The 18,324-nt window shown below is 49.9% G+C and overlaps 1 protein-coding gene across 8 annotated transcripts in view; it reads right to left on the minus strand.

The window, feature by feature from the left end:
• The window catches only part of LOC137421000 (unconventional myosin-IXa), a 285,807-nt gene that overhangs the window by 31,286 nt on the left and 236,197 nt on the right, over positions 1-18,324 (minus strand). For all 8 annotated transcript variants that reach the window (XM_078772058.1, XM_078772064.1, XM_078772060.1 and 5 more), the window contains one exon: positions 293-488. In XM_078772058.1, coding sequence (XP_078628184.1) covers positions 293-488 — 196 coding nt within the window. The remainder of the gene's footprint in view (positions 1-292; positions 489-18,324) is intronic.

Genomic DNA, 18,324 nt, shown 5'->3' on the forward strand with positions numbered 1-18,324 from the left:
TTTGTTGTTGAATATGAAATAACCTTTTAAATACCTTGGTTTAAACATCTGGAACAAGACAAAAAGAGGAAAAGGGACCACACACTGACATTGGGGCAGTGGGAAAGAGGTATACATGAACAAACACAAATGTACAGATGTGTACAAGGTTAAACAGATTATTGGTCAGGTATGTTGGAAACAAGATGGGGATTGGGTTGACATAGGCAAACCATTCCACGATTGTAGGGAGGGGCAAGTGAGTAAGCAGAGGAGATAAAGAATAGAAACAAGAAAACGAAGGTGAAGGTACCAGAGTCAAGGGCACTGCGTAGCTCTTTGACCTTGGTGTTGGCCCCAGATTTGCGATAAATGCCTTCTGTATAGAGACCATGCATTTCCACATGGTTCAAAAGTTTCTCAAGAAGAAGTGGAACAGCACGATCTGAACCAACAAGCTGGCTCAGTTCCACAGCAAATTGTTTGCCACTTCCATCACCAGCACCACCCTGCAAATGAGATATTCACTTTCTTATCACACTGTCCTGAACAAAAACTTGTTCATCACAATATTTTATCTTTTGCTTCGACAAAGGGTACAGACCCCAACGTCAGCCCTTCATCTTTCATGGTGGATATGTGTGTGTATATACATACATACATATATACATATATATATATATATATATATATATATATATATATATATATATATATATATATATGTGGCGTACACGAAAGCCCACTGGCGTGGTGACATCATTCTGCGCACCAAGTGGGCGGCGGCCACGCCCGAGGGGTAGGCGTGGCCTCAGGATATACACCGGGCACACAGCCCAGAGCGCGCCAGTGCTACAGTGACCTCTTTGGAATAAAGAACATTAAACTTACCGCGTTGTCCGCTTCCTCCTTGGTAGCAAGTCACGCGCGTAGCACCGCGTGCTTCATTGGTGACCTCCGACATTTGAGTCAGCCGTTGCTGACTACCCGAAACCGCCGCAACAATGGCTACCAACGCGGTCTCCATCAAGCTCCCCGAATTCTGGGAGTCACAAGCCGAAGTTTGGTTCCTGCAGGCAGAAGGCCAGTACCGACTTCGAGGCATCACGGTGGACGAGACCATGTACTGCCACGTGGTCGCCGCCCTCGGGCCCGGCACGGCCACCTGCGTCGTATCGGTCCTAAGGGATCCACCTGCCGACGGCAAGTACGAGGCGGTCAAGCGTCTCCTCCTCGCCACGTTCGGCCTTACGGTGGACGCACGGGCCGATCGCCTCTTGGACCTCCCCGAGATCGGGGACACGCGACCGTCGGTCCGTATGGACCATATGCTGGCGCTCATGGGCGACGAAACCCCGAACGCTCTATTCCGGGCATTGTTTCGACGCCAGCTGCCAGCACGAGTCCGCCTCGCTTTGGCTGGTTCCGCGTTAACGGAACCTCGTGCGCTGCTGAGGCCGACAAATACTACGCGGCTTTGGACACGCAGGCGAGTCTTGGCGCGGTTGCCGCTCCCGAGGCTCCCGAGGCTTTCCCCGATGCACGGCACCTCGTGTCCGCCGTCACGCCCCGCCCACCACCACCGCCGCGAAGAAAACCACGGCCTCCGACGCCGCAGCTGCCCGCCTGGTGTTTTCCACGCCAAGTTCGGCCACGACGCTCGGCAGTGTCGCCCGCCGTGCTCATTCGGCAGGTCGGGAAACGGGCGAGCCGGTGCTCGGTGGCAACGGTGAGCGTCGGCAATTCAAACAGCCTTCTGTAGATAACGGACACCTTGTCCGGGCGCCGTTACCTGTGCGACACGGGGGCGCAGGTGAGTGTCGTTCCTGCCGGTACGTCCGACAAGCACACCGCGGGCCGAGGTCCCGCGCTGCTTGCGGCCAATGGTACGTCTATACGCACGTACGGAAAACGCTGTCTCTCCCTGCGGTTCGGAGGTCAGGTTTTCCGTTGGTCGTTCGTTACGGCCGACGTGCCTATGGCACTGCTCGGCGCGGACTTCTTATGTGCTAATGGATTACTGGTCGATGTAAAGCGCAGAAGGCTTGTCCAGGCTGAGACGTTCAGCTCGCTCGCGTGTGCGCTGCCCGCCTCGTTGAGCAGCTCAGAGCGGCTCACCGAGCGGCTCGCCGAGCGGCTTGCTGAGCGGTTCCGTTCTGGCCAGGTTCATCTGTACGCTTCCGGCAGCGGACGAATTCACCCGCCTCCTCGCGGGTTTCCCGGCCCTCACGCGGCCCACCTTCTCGGCGGGGACCGTCAAGCACGGGGTGGAACATCACATCCCCACCGCCGGGCCACCGGTCTACGCCCGGGCACGCCGCCTCGAGCCGACGAAGCTCGCCGTAGCTAAAGCGGAGTTCGCTACGCTGGAGAGGCTCGGCATCGCGCGGCGCCCCGAGAGCGCGTGGGCATCCCCGCTCCACCTCTTGCCCAAGCCCGGCGGGGGATGGCGACCGTGCGGGGACTACCGGCGCCTCAACGACGCCACCACCCCCGACCGCTACCCCGTCCCCCACATCCAGGACTTCTCCACCCGGTTGGTGGGGATGTCCTTCTTCTCAAAGGTGGACCTCGTACGCGGCTACCATCAGGTCCCTGTCAGGCCGGAGGACATCCAGAAGACGGCTGTCATCACGCCGTTTGGGCTTTTCAAATTTCTTCGGATGCCCTTCAGTTTGAAAAATGCGGCTCAGGCGTTCCAGCGCCTCATGGACAGCGTCTTGCGCGGCTTGGATTTTTTGTACGTCTACCTGGACGACATCCTCGTCGCCAGCGCGTCCCGCGAAGAGCACCTTCGTCACCTCCGCACGCTCTTCAAACGTCTGGGCCAGCACGGCCTGATCGTGAACCCCACCAAGTGACGGTTCGGTGTCGCTGAAATCGACTTTTTGGGGCACCGAGTCACCAGGCACGGGGCCGTCCCCCGACCGGCCAAGGTGGAGGCGGTGAAGGGGTTTCCGCGCCCCCGCACGATCAAGGGGCTCCAGGAGTTCCTGGGCATGGTAAACTTTTACCATCGGTTCATGCCCCGCATCGCCCAGCTCCTGCGCCCCTGACACGAGGCCCTTTGAGGGAAGCCGGGCAAAGGTGACGTTACCTGGACCGAGCAGATGGACGCGGCGTTCTCGGGCGGGAAGCTCGCCTTGGCCAACGCCACCATGCTCACGCACCCGGCGCCCGATGCACCGATCGCCCTCACCACCGACGCCTCGGACTACGCAGTGGGCGCGGTGCACGAGCAATGGGTGCGTGGTGCTTGGCAACCGCTGGCGTTCTTCAGCCGGCAGCTTCGCCCGCCCGAACGCCGTTACAGTACCTTCGACTGCGAGTTGCTTGGGCTTCACCTGGCGGTCAGGCACTTCCGCCATCTGCTCGAGGGCCGTGCGTTCACGGCCTTTGTCGACCACAAGCCGCTGGTTTTCGCGATGGGCAAGGTCGCCGAGCCGTGGTCGGCCCGGCAACAGCGTCACCTCGCGGCCGTGTCCGAGTACACGACGGACATCCGACACGTCACGGGAAAGGACAACCCGGTGGCTGACTGCCTTTCCCGGGCCGTCGCCCACGCAGTCCACCTTGGCATCGACTATGCCCGGATGGCGGCGGACCAGGCCGCCGACCCGGGGGTCCAGGCCTTGCGGACCGCCGTCATGGGCCTCCGCGTCACCGAGGTGCCCTTCGAAGGCGCGGGCACGGCCCTCGTTTGCGACGTCTCCTTCGGGCGGCCTCGCCCCATCGTGCCCGCAGGCTGGCAGCGCCAGGTTTTTGACGCCATCCACGGCCTGTCCCACCCGGGCACGAAGGCCTCCCAGAGGTTGGTCGCCGACAAGTTTGTCTGGCATGGCCTCCGGAAGGTCGTCCGCGGCTGGACCAGGACGTGCCTCGCGTGCCAGCACGCGAAGGTGCACCGGCACACCCAGGCCCCCTTGGCCCCATTTACGGTGTCGGAACGTCGGTTCGACCACGTGCACGTGGACCTAGTGGGACCTCTGCCCCCCTCGCGGGGTTTCACCCATGTCCTTACCATGGTGGACCGCACCACCCGGTGGCCGGAGGCCGTGCCTTTGGCGGCGACGACGGCGGCAGACGTCGCGCAGGCGTTCATCGCCACCTCGGACATCTCGTCCAACCACGGCCCCCAGTTCACCTCGGAGCTCTGGGCGGGGGGGCTCGGGGTCCAGCTGCACCGAACCACGGCCTACCACCCCCAGGGCAACGGCCTGTGCGAGCGATTCCACCGCTCGTTGAAGGCCGCGCTCCGGGCCACCCTCCGCGACGGCGGCTGGGTCGACAAGCTCCCCGGAGTCCTGCTGGGCCTCCGGACGGCGCCCAAGGAGGACCTGCGCGCATCCGCGGCGGAGTTGGTCTTTGGACAACCGCTGTGGGTACCGGGCGAGTTCCTCCCCAACCCCATGGCACCTTGGTCCGCGGCGCAGGAGCGTTCTGCGCTGCAGGAGACCGCCCGGAGGTTCGCCCCGGTGCCGACGGCGCACCACGGGCACCCTCCTACACGCTTCGCACCGCAGAGTACGTCTTCGTCCGGCACGACGCCCACCGGACACCACTGCGGCCCCCGTACGACGGGCCTTTCTGCGTGCTGGAGACCGGGGTGAAACATTTCACCCTGGACATCGGCGGCACTCCTGACCGGATCTCCATAGACCGACTCAAGCCGGCCCACTTCGACGTGGACCACCCACCCCCGGCACCGCCCAGCACCGCAGGCACGCCGCCCCCCGGTCCGGCACCCATCCCGGGTACAGCCGGGGGCATCCCACCTGGCATCCCTGCACCCCGGACGCCGCCGGTCGCCAGAGGGCGCTTCGGCCGGGTCATACGTTTGCCCCGCAAACTGGCCCTCCAGGTGCGCGGGAATTTTGGGGGGGCGCGTGTGGCATACACGAAAGCCCACTGGCGTGGTGACATCATTCCGCGCACCAAGAGGGCGGCGGCCACGCCCGAGGGGTAGGCGTGGCCTCAGGATATACACCGGGCGCGCAGCCCGGAGCGCGCCAGTGCTACAGTGACCTCTTTGGAATAAAGAACATTAAACTTACCGCGTTGTCCGCTTCCTCCTTGGTAGCAAGTCACGCGCGTAGCACCGCGTGCTTCACATACATATACATATATATATATATATATATATATATACATATATATATACATATATATATACATATATACATATATATACAGTGATCCCTCGTTTATCGCGGGGGTTACGTTCCAGAACCCCCCGCGATAGACGAAAATCCGCGAAGTAGCGACCATATTTTTATTTTATTATTTATATATATTTTAAAGCTTTATGGCCCTCCCCACACTCTAATTAACCTTTCCCACACTATTATTAACCTTTCTCACACTCTTATTAACCTTTCCCATACTCTTATAAACACTTCCTATACTCTTAAACACTTTTTACACTCTTAAACATACGTAATTTTAACAACATATAAAATTCTAATGGGTACTCACCATTGAAGATACTGCAGCGACCCATGGGTCCCCCAAGCAAGACCAGCATCAGAATCTCCTTGCTCCAGCCGGTGACGTCACCGGCGGGGATCCCCGCCGGGGATCCCCGGCGCCAGAGTGGCTGGTCACGTGACTGCCAAAGCGTGCCGCGCGTGCGGGTATAATCAGCTACACCTGTTGATCACGTGACCGCCGAAGCACGCCACGCTTGAGAGGCGTGGCTTTCGGTTTCGGTTTCTGGTTGTGCTTTATAATGCAGCCCGATAAACGGGCTTTTCACTTTTCAGTGTTCCCGAGTTGGTTTTGAGAATAAATATCTTCTCGGACGAGTTTGTGGCTTGCCCGTCATTTCGTCCGTATCAAGCAAGAGCCCCGGCTCTTCAATACTACAACTTGCGTGATGAAGATGATGATGAATTAGCTGTGCAGTACTGATGACGATGAAGGTGATGACGATGATGAATGTACTGCACAGCCAGAAAGAGCATTACAGTTACCCATTACGTGGGTAACTAGCGCAAGTGGAAGCTGCCGCATCTGCGTTTTCCATACGCACGACTCTTTGTCTCTTTGTCTACTCTTCTACTGTACATTATGTACAGTATTCTATTTCTTGTAATATGTTTTAATTACTGTATTTTTCTTATTTTTTTATGTTTTTTAATTTTTTAGGCTAGAAAATGCTTATTTTACCACAAAAATATTTAAAATAATAGTATATAAAAATACATTTATACCGCAAAATCCCGCGATATAGCGAAAAATCCGCGATATAATTTTACATATACTAGCGAGAAAAACCCGCGATGTACCGAAGCCGCGAAAAGTGAACCGCGATATAGCGAGGGATGACTGTATACATATATATACATATATATATATATATATATATACATATATATATATACACACATATATATATATATATATATACATATATATATATACGTGGGGGTTCAGACCCCCCCCCCCCCCCCCACCTCCCCCCTTGTGTTCTATTATCGTTTGACCTATTACCAAGTATAAACAAGAAAATGTTCTGTTTTTGATTGATTTCTGTATACTCATAATACTTTCATGTTCTTTGGAAACTTGTTATAAAAAGTTATATGCTTTGTAAATCCAGACCCTGATGATATAATCCCTCTGTGAAGACCAACCTATCTTTCCCAGTCCCCCTTAAAGGACTGCGTTATATCACTTTCATGTTTGACATTTTTACGACTTGCTGAACTCCCCCAAAAATCAGGTTTCTAGAAAGTAGTCAACATGTTGTTTGACTCTTAAATGACCTTGGAGACTACTCTGTCTTTCCTTTGTCTCGAGAGCAAAAACCACACCCCAATATTCCCTTTATAAAGTGAAACTCGACCGAATTATTTCAGAGCATCATGTTGGAATCCTGGTCCTTGTGGGCCTCAGTTTTAAGCATTTTGCTTTCCACAAGCTTGTGTGTTTGATGAATCAAATAAATATTTCAGTTGTTCTTTCTCTCAATCATGAGTCTTGAGTCCTAAGTCACGGATCCATCAAATGGCGAGCCAGGCAGGAGTCAGCTCCGGCAGACTCGGGACGCGGCTCCAGGCGCGAGTGAGTGGGAAAAAACACCAGCTGGTTTGATCGGTCTGGGTGAGGTGAGCCTTGGGTTTATTTTGTTATAGACTGGGATGTTAGGCTAAATTGGAACTCACTCTGTCACTCGGTGTCGTTTGCCTGTTTCCTGCTCGAGCCTGATCCTCGAACAAAATTTAAGAACGAGCCGTTTTTGTGCTCCGGAGCAACTGGCTGTTTATAGGATTCGTCAGGGTAACGTTACGGGACGGGAGAGTAAGGTGCCCCAAGAGAGCGCCGAGGATAAGGAATAGATTGGTTTCGAAAGTAAGGTTAGAAGCGTCATAAGGACGCCAGCAAAAGTAAGGTACGGTTAGCATATATGCGGGAGAGATCTCTGATTAGGCGGCTATATGTAGGAGAGATCTCTCGGGAATAAGGAGTAAGGTTGCCTGATTACCTGGCGGTTACCTGGACAGGTAAGATACGGTTAGCACACAGAAAGTTGTGAGGCGGGCGAACCTCTAGGAGTTAGACTAGAAAGCTAGGAGTTAGGGTAGAAAGTTGTGGGGCGGGCGAGCCTCTAGGAGTTAGGGTAGAAAGTTGTGGGGCGGGCGAGCCTCTTGGAGTTGGGGTAGACAGCTGTGCAGGCGGATGAGCCTCTCGGAAAGTGCAGGCGGTCGAGCCTCTCGATGGCCTGAGGAAGCAGGCAAACTAATTGCAGGTGCAGGATAAGGCGGGAATAAGGAGTAAGGAATAAGATAGATACGCGAGCCAACGCGCGACGAATGCCGCTCGTTGAAGATCAAGACCCGTGGAAGGTTAGGTAGATACAGATCCCCTACCCTCCAAGCCCTAAGCTCTGTCCCGGGGCTTCAGGCAACACCCCCCCCCCCCCCTGCGCAGCAATCCCCCCCTCCCTGACCCCCCCTCCTTCCCCTGCTTCACCCTTCTCACCCCTTTCCTCCCCTTGTCCCAAAAATCCCCTTTTCCTCTGAATGAAATGAGACATATACGAATGAATGGGAATTGCTGCACAAGATGTTGAACAGGATTGTACAAGGTACGCGTGTGCATGAATCCACGTGTGCTGTAATGTACGTGGTTAGTGTCAAGTTGGTCGGATATAAGGAAACGCATGAAATGCGAGCCGGTTTGACAGTCACGTGGTATGAGGAACATGAACGAATGTGGATTTTGATGACCACTTGATGTGCAACACCACTGTGTGGGCTTCGAATCATTGTGATTGGCCGCTTGCGGTGCGGGAATCCAGACCGGGATTGCCGATTCTGGCATCCATCCGAGGGTCCTGGTGATGTTCGGTAATTGACGTGTGTATTTTTATTTGTTTGGGACGAGAGGCGAACGGATGGTCTGGCGGTTCTTTTCTGGTGTGCGAGCGGGCACATTGAAGTGTGTGAGGGGAGATTCAGTCGGCTTGGGGTTGGTGTAGACCTGGGTGTTCGTGAGAGGCCGCTGGTAAGGTGTGCGACAGGTACAGGGTGTGACAGGAGAAGATGCAATCAACGATTACATTGTGTATTAGCGACTCGTGTATTGGTATATCCCTGAGGCAGCTCACCTTTAGGATGATGTTATGTCACGTTTTGATGATGATGATGATGATGTCATGTGCATTTTGGGTCAGAGGTCAAGGGTCAGAGATCCTGTTTTTTGCGATGATTACGAGCTAGGGATGAGTTAATGACCAGCTGATTGACAGCTAACTATGTTGACAGCTCAATGTTTTGACAGCGGACTGTTATGACAGCTGTCAAACTCTTTTGGAAAAACTCACGTCCCCGACGCGAGGTAAACCCCGCCGTGAACGCGAATCGAGCGGCATGCAGGCTGGTTGCCGTGGCAACGGCCCTCGCAGGAAAACGCGAGGCAGGAGTGTTGGGATTCGCGTGGAGGCACGAGGATGCGCGCAGGGACGGGGGGCGGCGCGGCGTCGCCGCGTTGAGTTGGTTGTGCCAGGTCGATCGGCGATCTCTGAATTTAAATCGGATTTTTGTCGTGTGTATTGTGCATTCGTCATTGACGTGTGTGTGTCGATTTTAGCGTCTATCCGAGGATCCTGGCGACGTTCGTTTAATTAAAGTTCTGTTGGTGTGGAATGCTGTCAGAGGTGCGAAATACACACCTTTGATCTGGAGGGGAGGTATTTTGGTAACTTACTTCCATGATTTCCGTTTCATTGGATGGGAATTGGGAAATGCGAGCCCTGCCGGGGTTTTGAGTTTGTTGAATTGGGTTCGGAGCATGGGATTTGCTCGGAGTGCCGGTGATAACTTGCCTACTCTCAGAGGGGATGTGTCCCGCACAGGGGGAGAATACTGCTATGAGGTTGCTCGGAGGATGTGTGCCCAGATGCATTGTGGGTCATTGCGACTTTGCTGAGTGTCGGTGAGCAAGGGAGACGTTCGTGTGTGTTTTATGCGGTGTGCTGGACGCCATGTCAGAATGGTGGGCGCCTGCAACATGCCATGCATTGTAATAAGGAATACATTGTTTAAGATGGAATAACAGGAAGTCTTGTTCATACAGTAAGTGAGGTACAGTGTGAATGATGAGATTCAGAGAGATCTCTGATTGAGGTAGATGAGGTTGTCTAGAGCAGATGAAATATAGAATAGCAGTTGCAAGATCGAGGTGCGGAGTGGCGGCTGGAAGATGCATCGATGCATTTGTGTTGATCGATGCGCCGGACATTGGCTTTGCATTCGAGCGATGGTGGTAAGATTAAGTTATGAAAATGCATTTGGTTCTAAGGGCAGATAATGTGGGACAAGCTGCCTCACGGGCGCTGCAGGGAGAGTATTGGAAATTCAACAAGATTCTGTGTTCAATAATTTGAGCAGAAATGTCGCGTTTTCAACCGAACGCTCATTCGAGGAAGGAGGAATGCGAGGTTTCAACTATCGGTTTGATGTGGTCAGAGTGAATCTGAAGGTCAGAGTGAAGTGACCTGAAGGTCAGGTCTGAGGTCAGAGTGAATTCGCTAGCCTTGAAAGGGCGACAGGCTGAGTCAATCTATTGGGTGTTAGTTCAACGAATTGTTATAGAAGTTAAATCGGAAAAAGGAACAATATATTGTTGGTTAAAACTGAAATTGTGGACGTAATTTGTGGATAGAAGAATATAGATTTCCGAAATTTGTTATAGTTGTGGTTGACGTTTTAATAGGTGATTCAGGGGACTCGGGAAATAAACAGATTTCCAGTGCCGACCGGAAGCGTCAGTTACAGTATGCTTTGAATTTAATTCAATCGTGCTGTGAGTACAGTGATGAGTTTGATCGAGCTCTGGGGTTATTCACGTTACATGGAGGACATTTGAGAGGGTGCGAGGAGATGCAAGTAGCATGGTCCAAGTCGTGGTATCAAAAGGGTTGGTACCTTCTTGAAGAGGGTGGGTGCCCAAGTGCATTGTGGGTTATCATAATTTGCCGATTTTGGGGCGTGCACCAAATACAATAGAGATCGGGCTGCATGGTGAAGCATGGCACCCCCGTGTGGTTCGTGTTCGTCACGTGTGCGTGAGGCTGCAGTTGCGTGGAATGCAGTGAACCTGTCCGATTTTTTGCCTCGTGAGGCTCCAGATATAGGTTGGCATATAAATGCTGTGAATAGGTGATGTCCTTTGTTGGGGCTTGTGATACGCCTCTGTTATCTGTCTGTCTGTCTGTGAGTTACAGTGTGTCTGGAGAGGAGGTCAGTCAGGTAGGATGGGGCCAAGTTATGGAGGGCTTTGTAGGCCAAGAGGAGGATTTTGTACTGGATGGTGTATTTGTCGAAGAAGAGGGTTTGGTCAAAGATGGTGCCAAGATTCCGGTTGTGAGTGGATGTGGATACTGGGAAACCGTCGATGTTGGGGGCAAAGTTATGGGTGGATTTGGTAAGCGGTTTTGGGTAAATTAAGATTAATTCAGATTTAGCATAGTTAAGTTTGAGGAAGTTGATTTGAAGCCAGGATTTTATTTCAGTAATGCAGTTTGTCAGGAGATGGATTTGGTGGAGATGAAAAGCTGGATGTCATCGGTGAAGGAGTGGAATTGGAGACCATGGTGCATTGGCCATGGTGCACGACGGATTAAGTGACCGAGGGGGGATAGGTACAGGATGAAGAGGAGCGTTTTGGGCCAAGAACTGAACCTTGGGGGACACCTTGAGGGGGGAGCGAATTGTGGTGATTAAGTTGTTGTAGATGTTGTCAATTTTGCTTTGGATGAATGAAAGGAAGGAAATGCAGTTTCTACTGTGAAGGACTGGTGGTGGTATTCAGGGGGTTGAGGAGTTTGTTCATAGTTGTATTTAAGGTTGTTTGTTCACGTTGTAGAGTTTGTTTATTTATTTGTTTGTTTATTTAGTTTGTTTATTGTAGAGAAGAGTGCTTTTGGGTTTTCCGGAGCCAGAGTGGATAATTTGAGAGTAGCAGGTGGAGCAGAAGAGGGCATCTTTGTAGTGCTGTAGGTGGTCCTTGTAGGCTTGGGAGTGAATTGTGAAACCTGTCTATTGCGGAGTCTTTCAAGTTGGCGAGCACGAGTTTTCATCAAGCGGAGTTCAGGGGCAAAGCAGGGAGCAGAATGGGTGGAAGAAACTGATTTGGGTTTTATAGGCGCAAGCTGGTCAAGGCAGGATGAGGAGGATGGTATGATTGATGATGTCAAAGGCGGCGCTGAGGTCGAGGAGGATGAGAATGTTGAGGTTGCCGGCGTCAGAGGAGAGAGAAGGTCATTGGTGATTTTGAGGAGAGCAGTTTCAGTGCCGTGGTTGAGGCGGAATTCGGGTTGGAATGTTTCATACAGGTTATTGGCAGAGAGGTGATGTTTGAGTTGTGGCCACAGAGCGTTCCAAAACTTTGACAGAAAGGGTAGGTTGGAGATGGGTCTGAAGTTATTTAGGGTGTCAGGATTGAGTCCAGGGTTTTTCCAGAATGGGGGTGAAGTTTCACGAGGTTTTTGGGAAATCGGTATGTGAAGCTGGATTAAGTTTGAGTGGTTATTACATATGCTCTGGGTCCACGTGGTTAATGTGATGTGACTTTAAAAAATGAATGGGACTCGCTGTAAACAGTGTAGATGGAAAAAAAAAGAGATAGACAAGGACAATGGGCTGCTTGGTGAGCCATGGAGATGGATTGGATGTTTTGTTGTTGGTTGTCTGGGAGTTCGGTTGTTGCATTGCCAAAGGTTTCTGTGTGGTGGACACACTTGTTGTCTGTTGTCTTGTGTGACGTGGGTGGAGATGTATGTGGCTGTGTGTGGCTGCCTGGAGTCGGGAAGGCGGCTACAGTGGTTGATATTGGTTGTGGGTTGTCCGGGGTGCTTCGATTTGCATAGGGGGTGAAGATTGGGATATTACATTATTTTGAGTAAGTATTGGTATGAGTAATTACGTAAGTAATTATGAGTTATTATGAGTAATTACCTAAGTAATTATGAGTTATTATGAGTAATTAGTGGTATCAGTATTAGTTATGAGTAAGTGATTATTTTAGTAAAGTTACATGTTTCGCTTTGTGGATCTGGGGACAAGCTAGTTTGATGGGACCCTGGAGTCTTCTGTGTGTCTATGTGTTTGTCTGGCTGTTACACTAGACTCTGGGATGTGTTTTCATGAGACGAATTTCAGAATTGATGAAAATTCAGTGAGTATGGTGGACAACGTGAAGTGGCTGGTGTGAAGGAAGTGGTTGGGAAAGATGGACCCCCTTCACGAATACCCGGTAGGGTAGCTTAAAGGTAGGTAGAGGGAACAGGCATTGGATTGGTGGATATTGGTGGATATTTTGAGTAAGTTTCAACGGGGACTGGACATATGAGACGGGGACGGTAAGACATATGAGAACTATTGTATTATCTTTATTTTATTTTTCTATTTTATTATTCTCTTTTTATTTTCAATATTTATTTCCACTATTTTTATAAATAGACCAGGTTATTTTTATTATTTGTTTATTTACGAAAATAAATAAATAATAGGGGGAGGTTAATGGTGGTGTGTTGGTGGAAAAAGTAGTTGTCATTGAAAGTCGAGTTGAAACAATTTGTATGGGATTTATATTGTAGATATTGGACAGCGATTGGGCCAGAGGCTGAAACAACCTTGTAGGGAATTCTTGTCGGGAATTTGGAAAACGCGAGGTGTCCTCACATCCGCGGGTTCGGTGAAAAAGAATTTGGAAGAATTTGGAGAGATAAAAAGATAAAGAGATAAAGAATTTGGAGGCCACCAAAGGGCGGACACTGACGTTGCTCGGGGCAACGCAAGGGCGGAGGGTGCTGCATGGTGGAGCATGCCCCCCCAAGAAGGGCTGTGAAATGACAACGGGTGAGCTCGGGTGCCGGTGCACCTGTGGTGACCTAGGGTGGTCTGGGACGAATGTTTTACTGGAAGGTGGTGTGATGTGGGATGTCGATCACAACCGGACGATGTTGTTCGTGGAGGAGGTCTTGTGTTAAAGTTGGCACGCGTTGCTGGGGATCTGGGTGGCTGGCACCCCGTGTGGTTGGGGGTTGCAGGTTCACAGGAGGAGGTTGGAATCCAGTGTTATGTTCGGAGCACGCAAGGCTGAGCAGGATGGATTGCCATTGGGACGTGTTCTCAAATGATTTTATCAAAATGATGGCTCCTGAGTACGGGGACAGAGCAGGGAAAAATATTCACTGTAACAGGTGTTGTTAAACTGTTTGTCTGCATGAGGATGGCAGAGTTGGCCTTCGAGACTCATGTGAGTTGTGTCTGGAGGCAAGGTTCGGGAGGGAGTGTGAAGAAGGAAGGACAAAGGGTTGTAAAAAGTTGATGGTAAGGCAGGGTATAAGGGAAAGTGGTTGTGAAATGCTGTCTTAGTGATAAGGAAGTGTTGGTGGTTGGCCTGCACTGGGAAGAGTGTGACAATGAATGGAAAGTTGTGGCTTTTATTTGACAAAATGGTGCTAGGTTGCCACAACACAGGTTGGGGCTGGTGCAGATGGGATCACGGCTCTGCAGACCAGGTGAGCAGAACTCCACCAGGTACGCTGGAATCACATCAGTTGAATTATTGCTCGGAAAGGAAGGTATTTTCGGAAATTGGTGAAAGTAAAAATAACATTTGACTTTCCAGACATGACGCAGGAAATGCAGCTATTAATAGAGATGAGGTAACTAAATGCCAATTGGTGGGCAGGGGGGCTAGGAATACTAATCGAGGATTTAGTCCTTGCATGTGTGAGTAAATGTTCCACAGGATGGACCCAAATGAACCTCCGGCTGTCGACGTGACTGCGGACCCTGGAACGATGACCCGAACGAGTCACTGAGCAGCAATGATGAGATCTCCGCGTCTGAAGAATGTTCTTCCATTTTAATGTTGCCAATAACGATTTTGAAAATGATTTTGATTATACTGAAAAATTGAATTTGGATCCGGATGTGGACTTGCTTTTCACGGACCCAGTCTAGTAATTCTCTTGTCACGTATGTCTCACGAGCTCACAGCAGTTCAACCCTTGCTGTCCCAGCCCTGGATTTTGACTCGGCTCCGGACCCAGATGCATCGCTGGGCCTGCCTGCCAGGAAACCGATTATCCTGGATCCCAACATGTCGCATGCAGACGCAAACGACTACTTAAAGGAAGTTTCTCTCTTTTTCATGGAATGTAAGGCTCTGACTGCTGGTCTTCCAGGCTGCAGGTCTAGGCCACTTGATACTAATGTTGATATGTACTCCCCGGCAGAACGACGGCACATTAACGGCCTCATGAACATGAATATCGACTGAGCGCCAAGATCGACAAGGACTGCGCCTGCAGAAGCTTGGGCGAGCTCCAGCTAGGGAGGGGTCTCAGTTGCACCTTCGAGGCCAAAGGGTGAGCCGGGGAAGCCTCTCGGGTGTGGACCCCTGTGGAAGCAGACGATTTCGTTGCGGATCCAACGAGCTATTGGATATTCATGTCTCTGTGGCCAGCACACTTAACACACGCACCCACACACACGCGAATCGTCCTGCTGGGTGCTACGCGAGGTGCTTTGGGTGCGGGGCATGCCCACTGGGCCGCATTCGCGTGGTATTTTCATTGACTGTCTCCCTACCTTGATTTAATAAAGGCCCTTTTTTTGGCTCGTAGATAGCGTTGTATCTTTGATCCAAGAGGACGGTATGTGGGGGTTCAGACCCCCCCCCACCTCCCCCCTTGTGTTCTATTATCGTTTGACCTATTACCAAGTATAAACAAGAAAATGTTCTGTTTTTGATTGATTTCTGTATACTCATAACACTTTCATGTTCTTTGGAAACTTGTTATAAAAAGTTATATGCTTTGTAAATCCAGACCCTGATGATATAATCCCTCTGTGAAGACCAACCTATCTTTCCCAGTCTCCCTTAAAGGACTGCGTTATATCACTTTCATGTTTGACATTTTTACGACTTGCTGAACTCCCCCAAAAATCAGGTTTCTCGAAAGTAGTCAACATGTTGTTTGACTCTTAAATGACCTTGGAGACTACTCTGTCTTTCCTTTGTCTCGAGAGCAAAAACCACACCCCAATATTCCCTTTATAAAGTGAAACTCGACCGAATTATTTCAGAGCATCATGTTGGAATCCTGGTCCTTGTGGGCCTCAGTTTTAAGCATTTTGCTTTCCACAAGCTTGTGTGTTTGATGAATCAAATAAATATTTCAGTTGTTCTTTCTCTCAATCATGAGTCTTGAGTCCTAAGTCACGGATCCATCATATATACATATATATATATATACATATATACATATATATACATATATACATATATACACATATATATATATATACATATATATATACATATAAAAACTGAAACGCAAAAGAAACTTACCACCTTTGAAACCTTTAAATATCAACAATAACACTGCGTGTAGTAAATGTGTGAACTTATTTATGGACAATAGTGTCCTCACTGTCAGACAAAACGGTCACGGATGGTCACTTGAACCTTCAATGGTCACTTCATAGCACAGCTGTTGAACAGCCGTTTTGACTGTCAGTAATTAGCCAAGGGTTACGGGATGATTTTAATGAGCTGCACGTGATGTCTTGATATTGGCTTTAAAAAGGCCAGTGCAAAATGGGCATTTTGACCGAAAAATTTGACCATTTTGACCAACTTCAAAAAGACCGAAAACGCAAAAGAAACTTACCACCTTTGAAACCTTTAAATATCAACAATTACACTGCGTGTAGTAAATGTGTGAACTTATTTGTGGACAATAGTGTCCTCACTGTCAGACAAAACGGTCACGGATGGTCACTTGAACCTTCAATGGTCACTTCATAGCACAGCTGTTGAACAGCCGTTTTGACTGTCAGTGATTAGCCAAGGGGTACGGGATGATTTTAATGAGCTGCACGTGATGTCTTGATATTGGCTTTAAAAAGGCCAGTGCAAAATGGGCATTTTGACCGAAAAATTTGACCATTTTGACCATCTTCAAAAAGACCGAAAACGCAAAAGAAACTTACCACTTGTTTGAAATGTAATAAAATTGTAACAGTTCAAAATAAAACAAACCAACAATTGCTAATTGAAACATTGGCATTTTATTGATGACGTGTCAAGTTTTTGACCAAGATACACCATCTCATCAGTTTGTTCTACAGTACAGGACAGCACAGGGTGCAATGTCAGTCCCTTTTCAATAGCGTGTGTGGCCACCATTGTTTTGGATACAGGCAGTGCATCGTTGGCGTATACTGCCTACCAGTCTTTGGATGGATTGCTGCTGGATTCTGTCCCACTCAGTCCTCAATGTCTGAAAGCAGGTCTGCCCGTGTCCTGGCCCTGCCAACTACGCGTCTCCCAAGCTCATCCCACAGGTGCTCTATGGGATTCAGGTCAGGGGAGAGTGCAGGCCACTGCATGGTGTTGATGTTCTCGCCTTGGAGAAATGCAGTGGTAAAGCGAGCAGCATGGGGACGAGCGTTGTCATGCTGAAAGGTTCTCAGTTCTGGGTGGTCTAGCAGGAATGGCAGCAGATGAGGTCGCAGGATGTTATCCACATACCGCTGGGCATTAAGATTCCCATCCACAACCACCAGTGGCGTCCTGTACCGGCCTGATATGGCGGCCCACACCATCACACTTGGGCCACCCCACCTGTTGGCTTGACGCACGTAACAATCGGCATATCGCTCGCCAGTTCTTCTCCAGACACGCTCACACCCATCAGGACTGTCCACACAGAACCTTGACTCATCGCTGAAAGCGACCTCGTTCCACTGCGCCAAGATCCACCGCTGATGCTGCTGGCACCATCTCTGTCGGTTGCGGCGATGGGCAGCCGTCATCACGGGGCCTCTGTATGGTCTTCTGGCAGTCAGACCATAGTCATGCAGTCGTCTTCGTGCAGTATCATTGGAGATCCGTGGGTTTGCACGCCCCGGAGTTTCTGCCGCAGTGCGGGATGCTGGACGGAATCGATCCCGCAGGTGACTTCGGACCATCTGCCTGTCCTGCCTTGCAGTGGTGACTCTTGGCCTCCCTGATCGAGGTCTGTCATCTGCAGAGTTGTGGAGGGTGTCTGTCCACCAGGGCCGATATTGTCTGGTGTGAACAGCCAAGGCGACGTGCCACCTCAGGGTAGCTCAGTCCGCCTTGCAGCATGCCCAGGGCACGCTGCCGTTGATCCCTTGACAATCGTGGCATGTTGATTGAAATGCCCATTTTGCACTGGCCTTTTTAAAGCCAATATCAAGACATCACGTGCAGCTCATTAAAATCATCCCGTACCCCTTGGCTAATCACTGACAGTCAAAACGGCTGTTCAAAAGCTGTGCTATGAAGTGACCATTGAAGGTTCAAGTGACCATCCGTGACCGTTTTGTCTGACAGTGAGGACACTATTGTCCACAAATAAGTTCACACATTTACTACACGCAGTTTTATTGTTGATATTTAAAGGTTTCAAAGGTGGTAAGTTTCTTTTGCGTTTCAGTATATATATATATACATATATATGTATATATATAAATATATATGTATACATATATATATATATATACATATATATATATATATACATATATATATACACTATATATATATACACTATATATATATATATATATATATATCTATATATATATATATATATATATATATATATATATATATATATATATATATATATATATACTGAAACGCAAAAGAAACTTACCACCTTTGAAACCTTTAAATATCAACAATAACACTGCGTGTAGTAAATGTGTGAACTTATTTGTGGACAATAGTGTCCTCACTGTCAGACAAAACGGTCACGGATGGTCACTTGAACCTTCAATGGTCACTTCATAG

This window comes from Myxine glutinosa, chromosome 2 (genome assembly GCF_964187855.1).
Source record: "Myxine glutinosa chromosome 2, kmMyxGlut1.1, whole genome shotgun sequence".
Lineage (NCBI taxonomy): Eukaryota > Metazoa > Chordata > Myxini > Myxiniformes > Myxinidae > Myxine > Myxine glutinosa.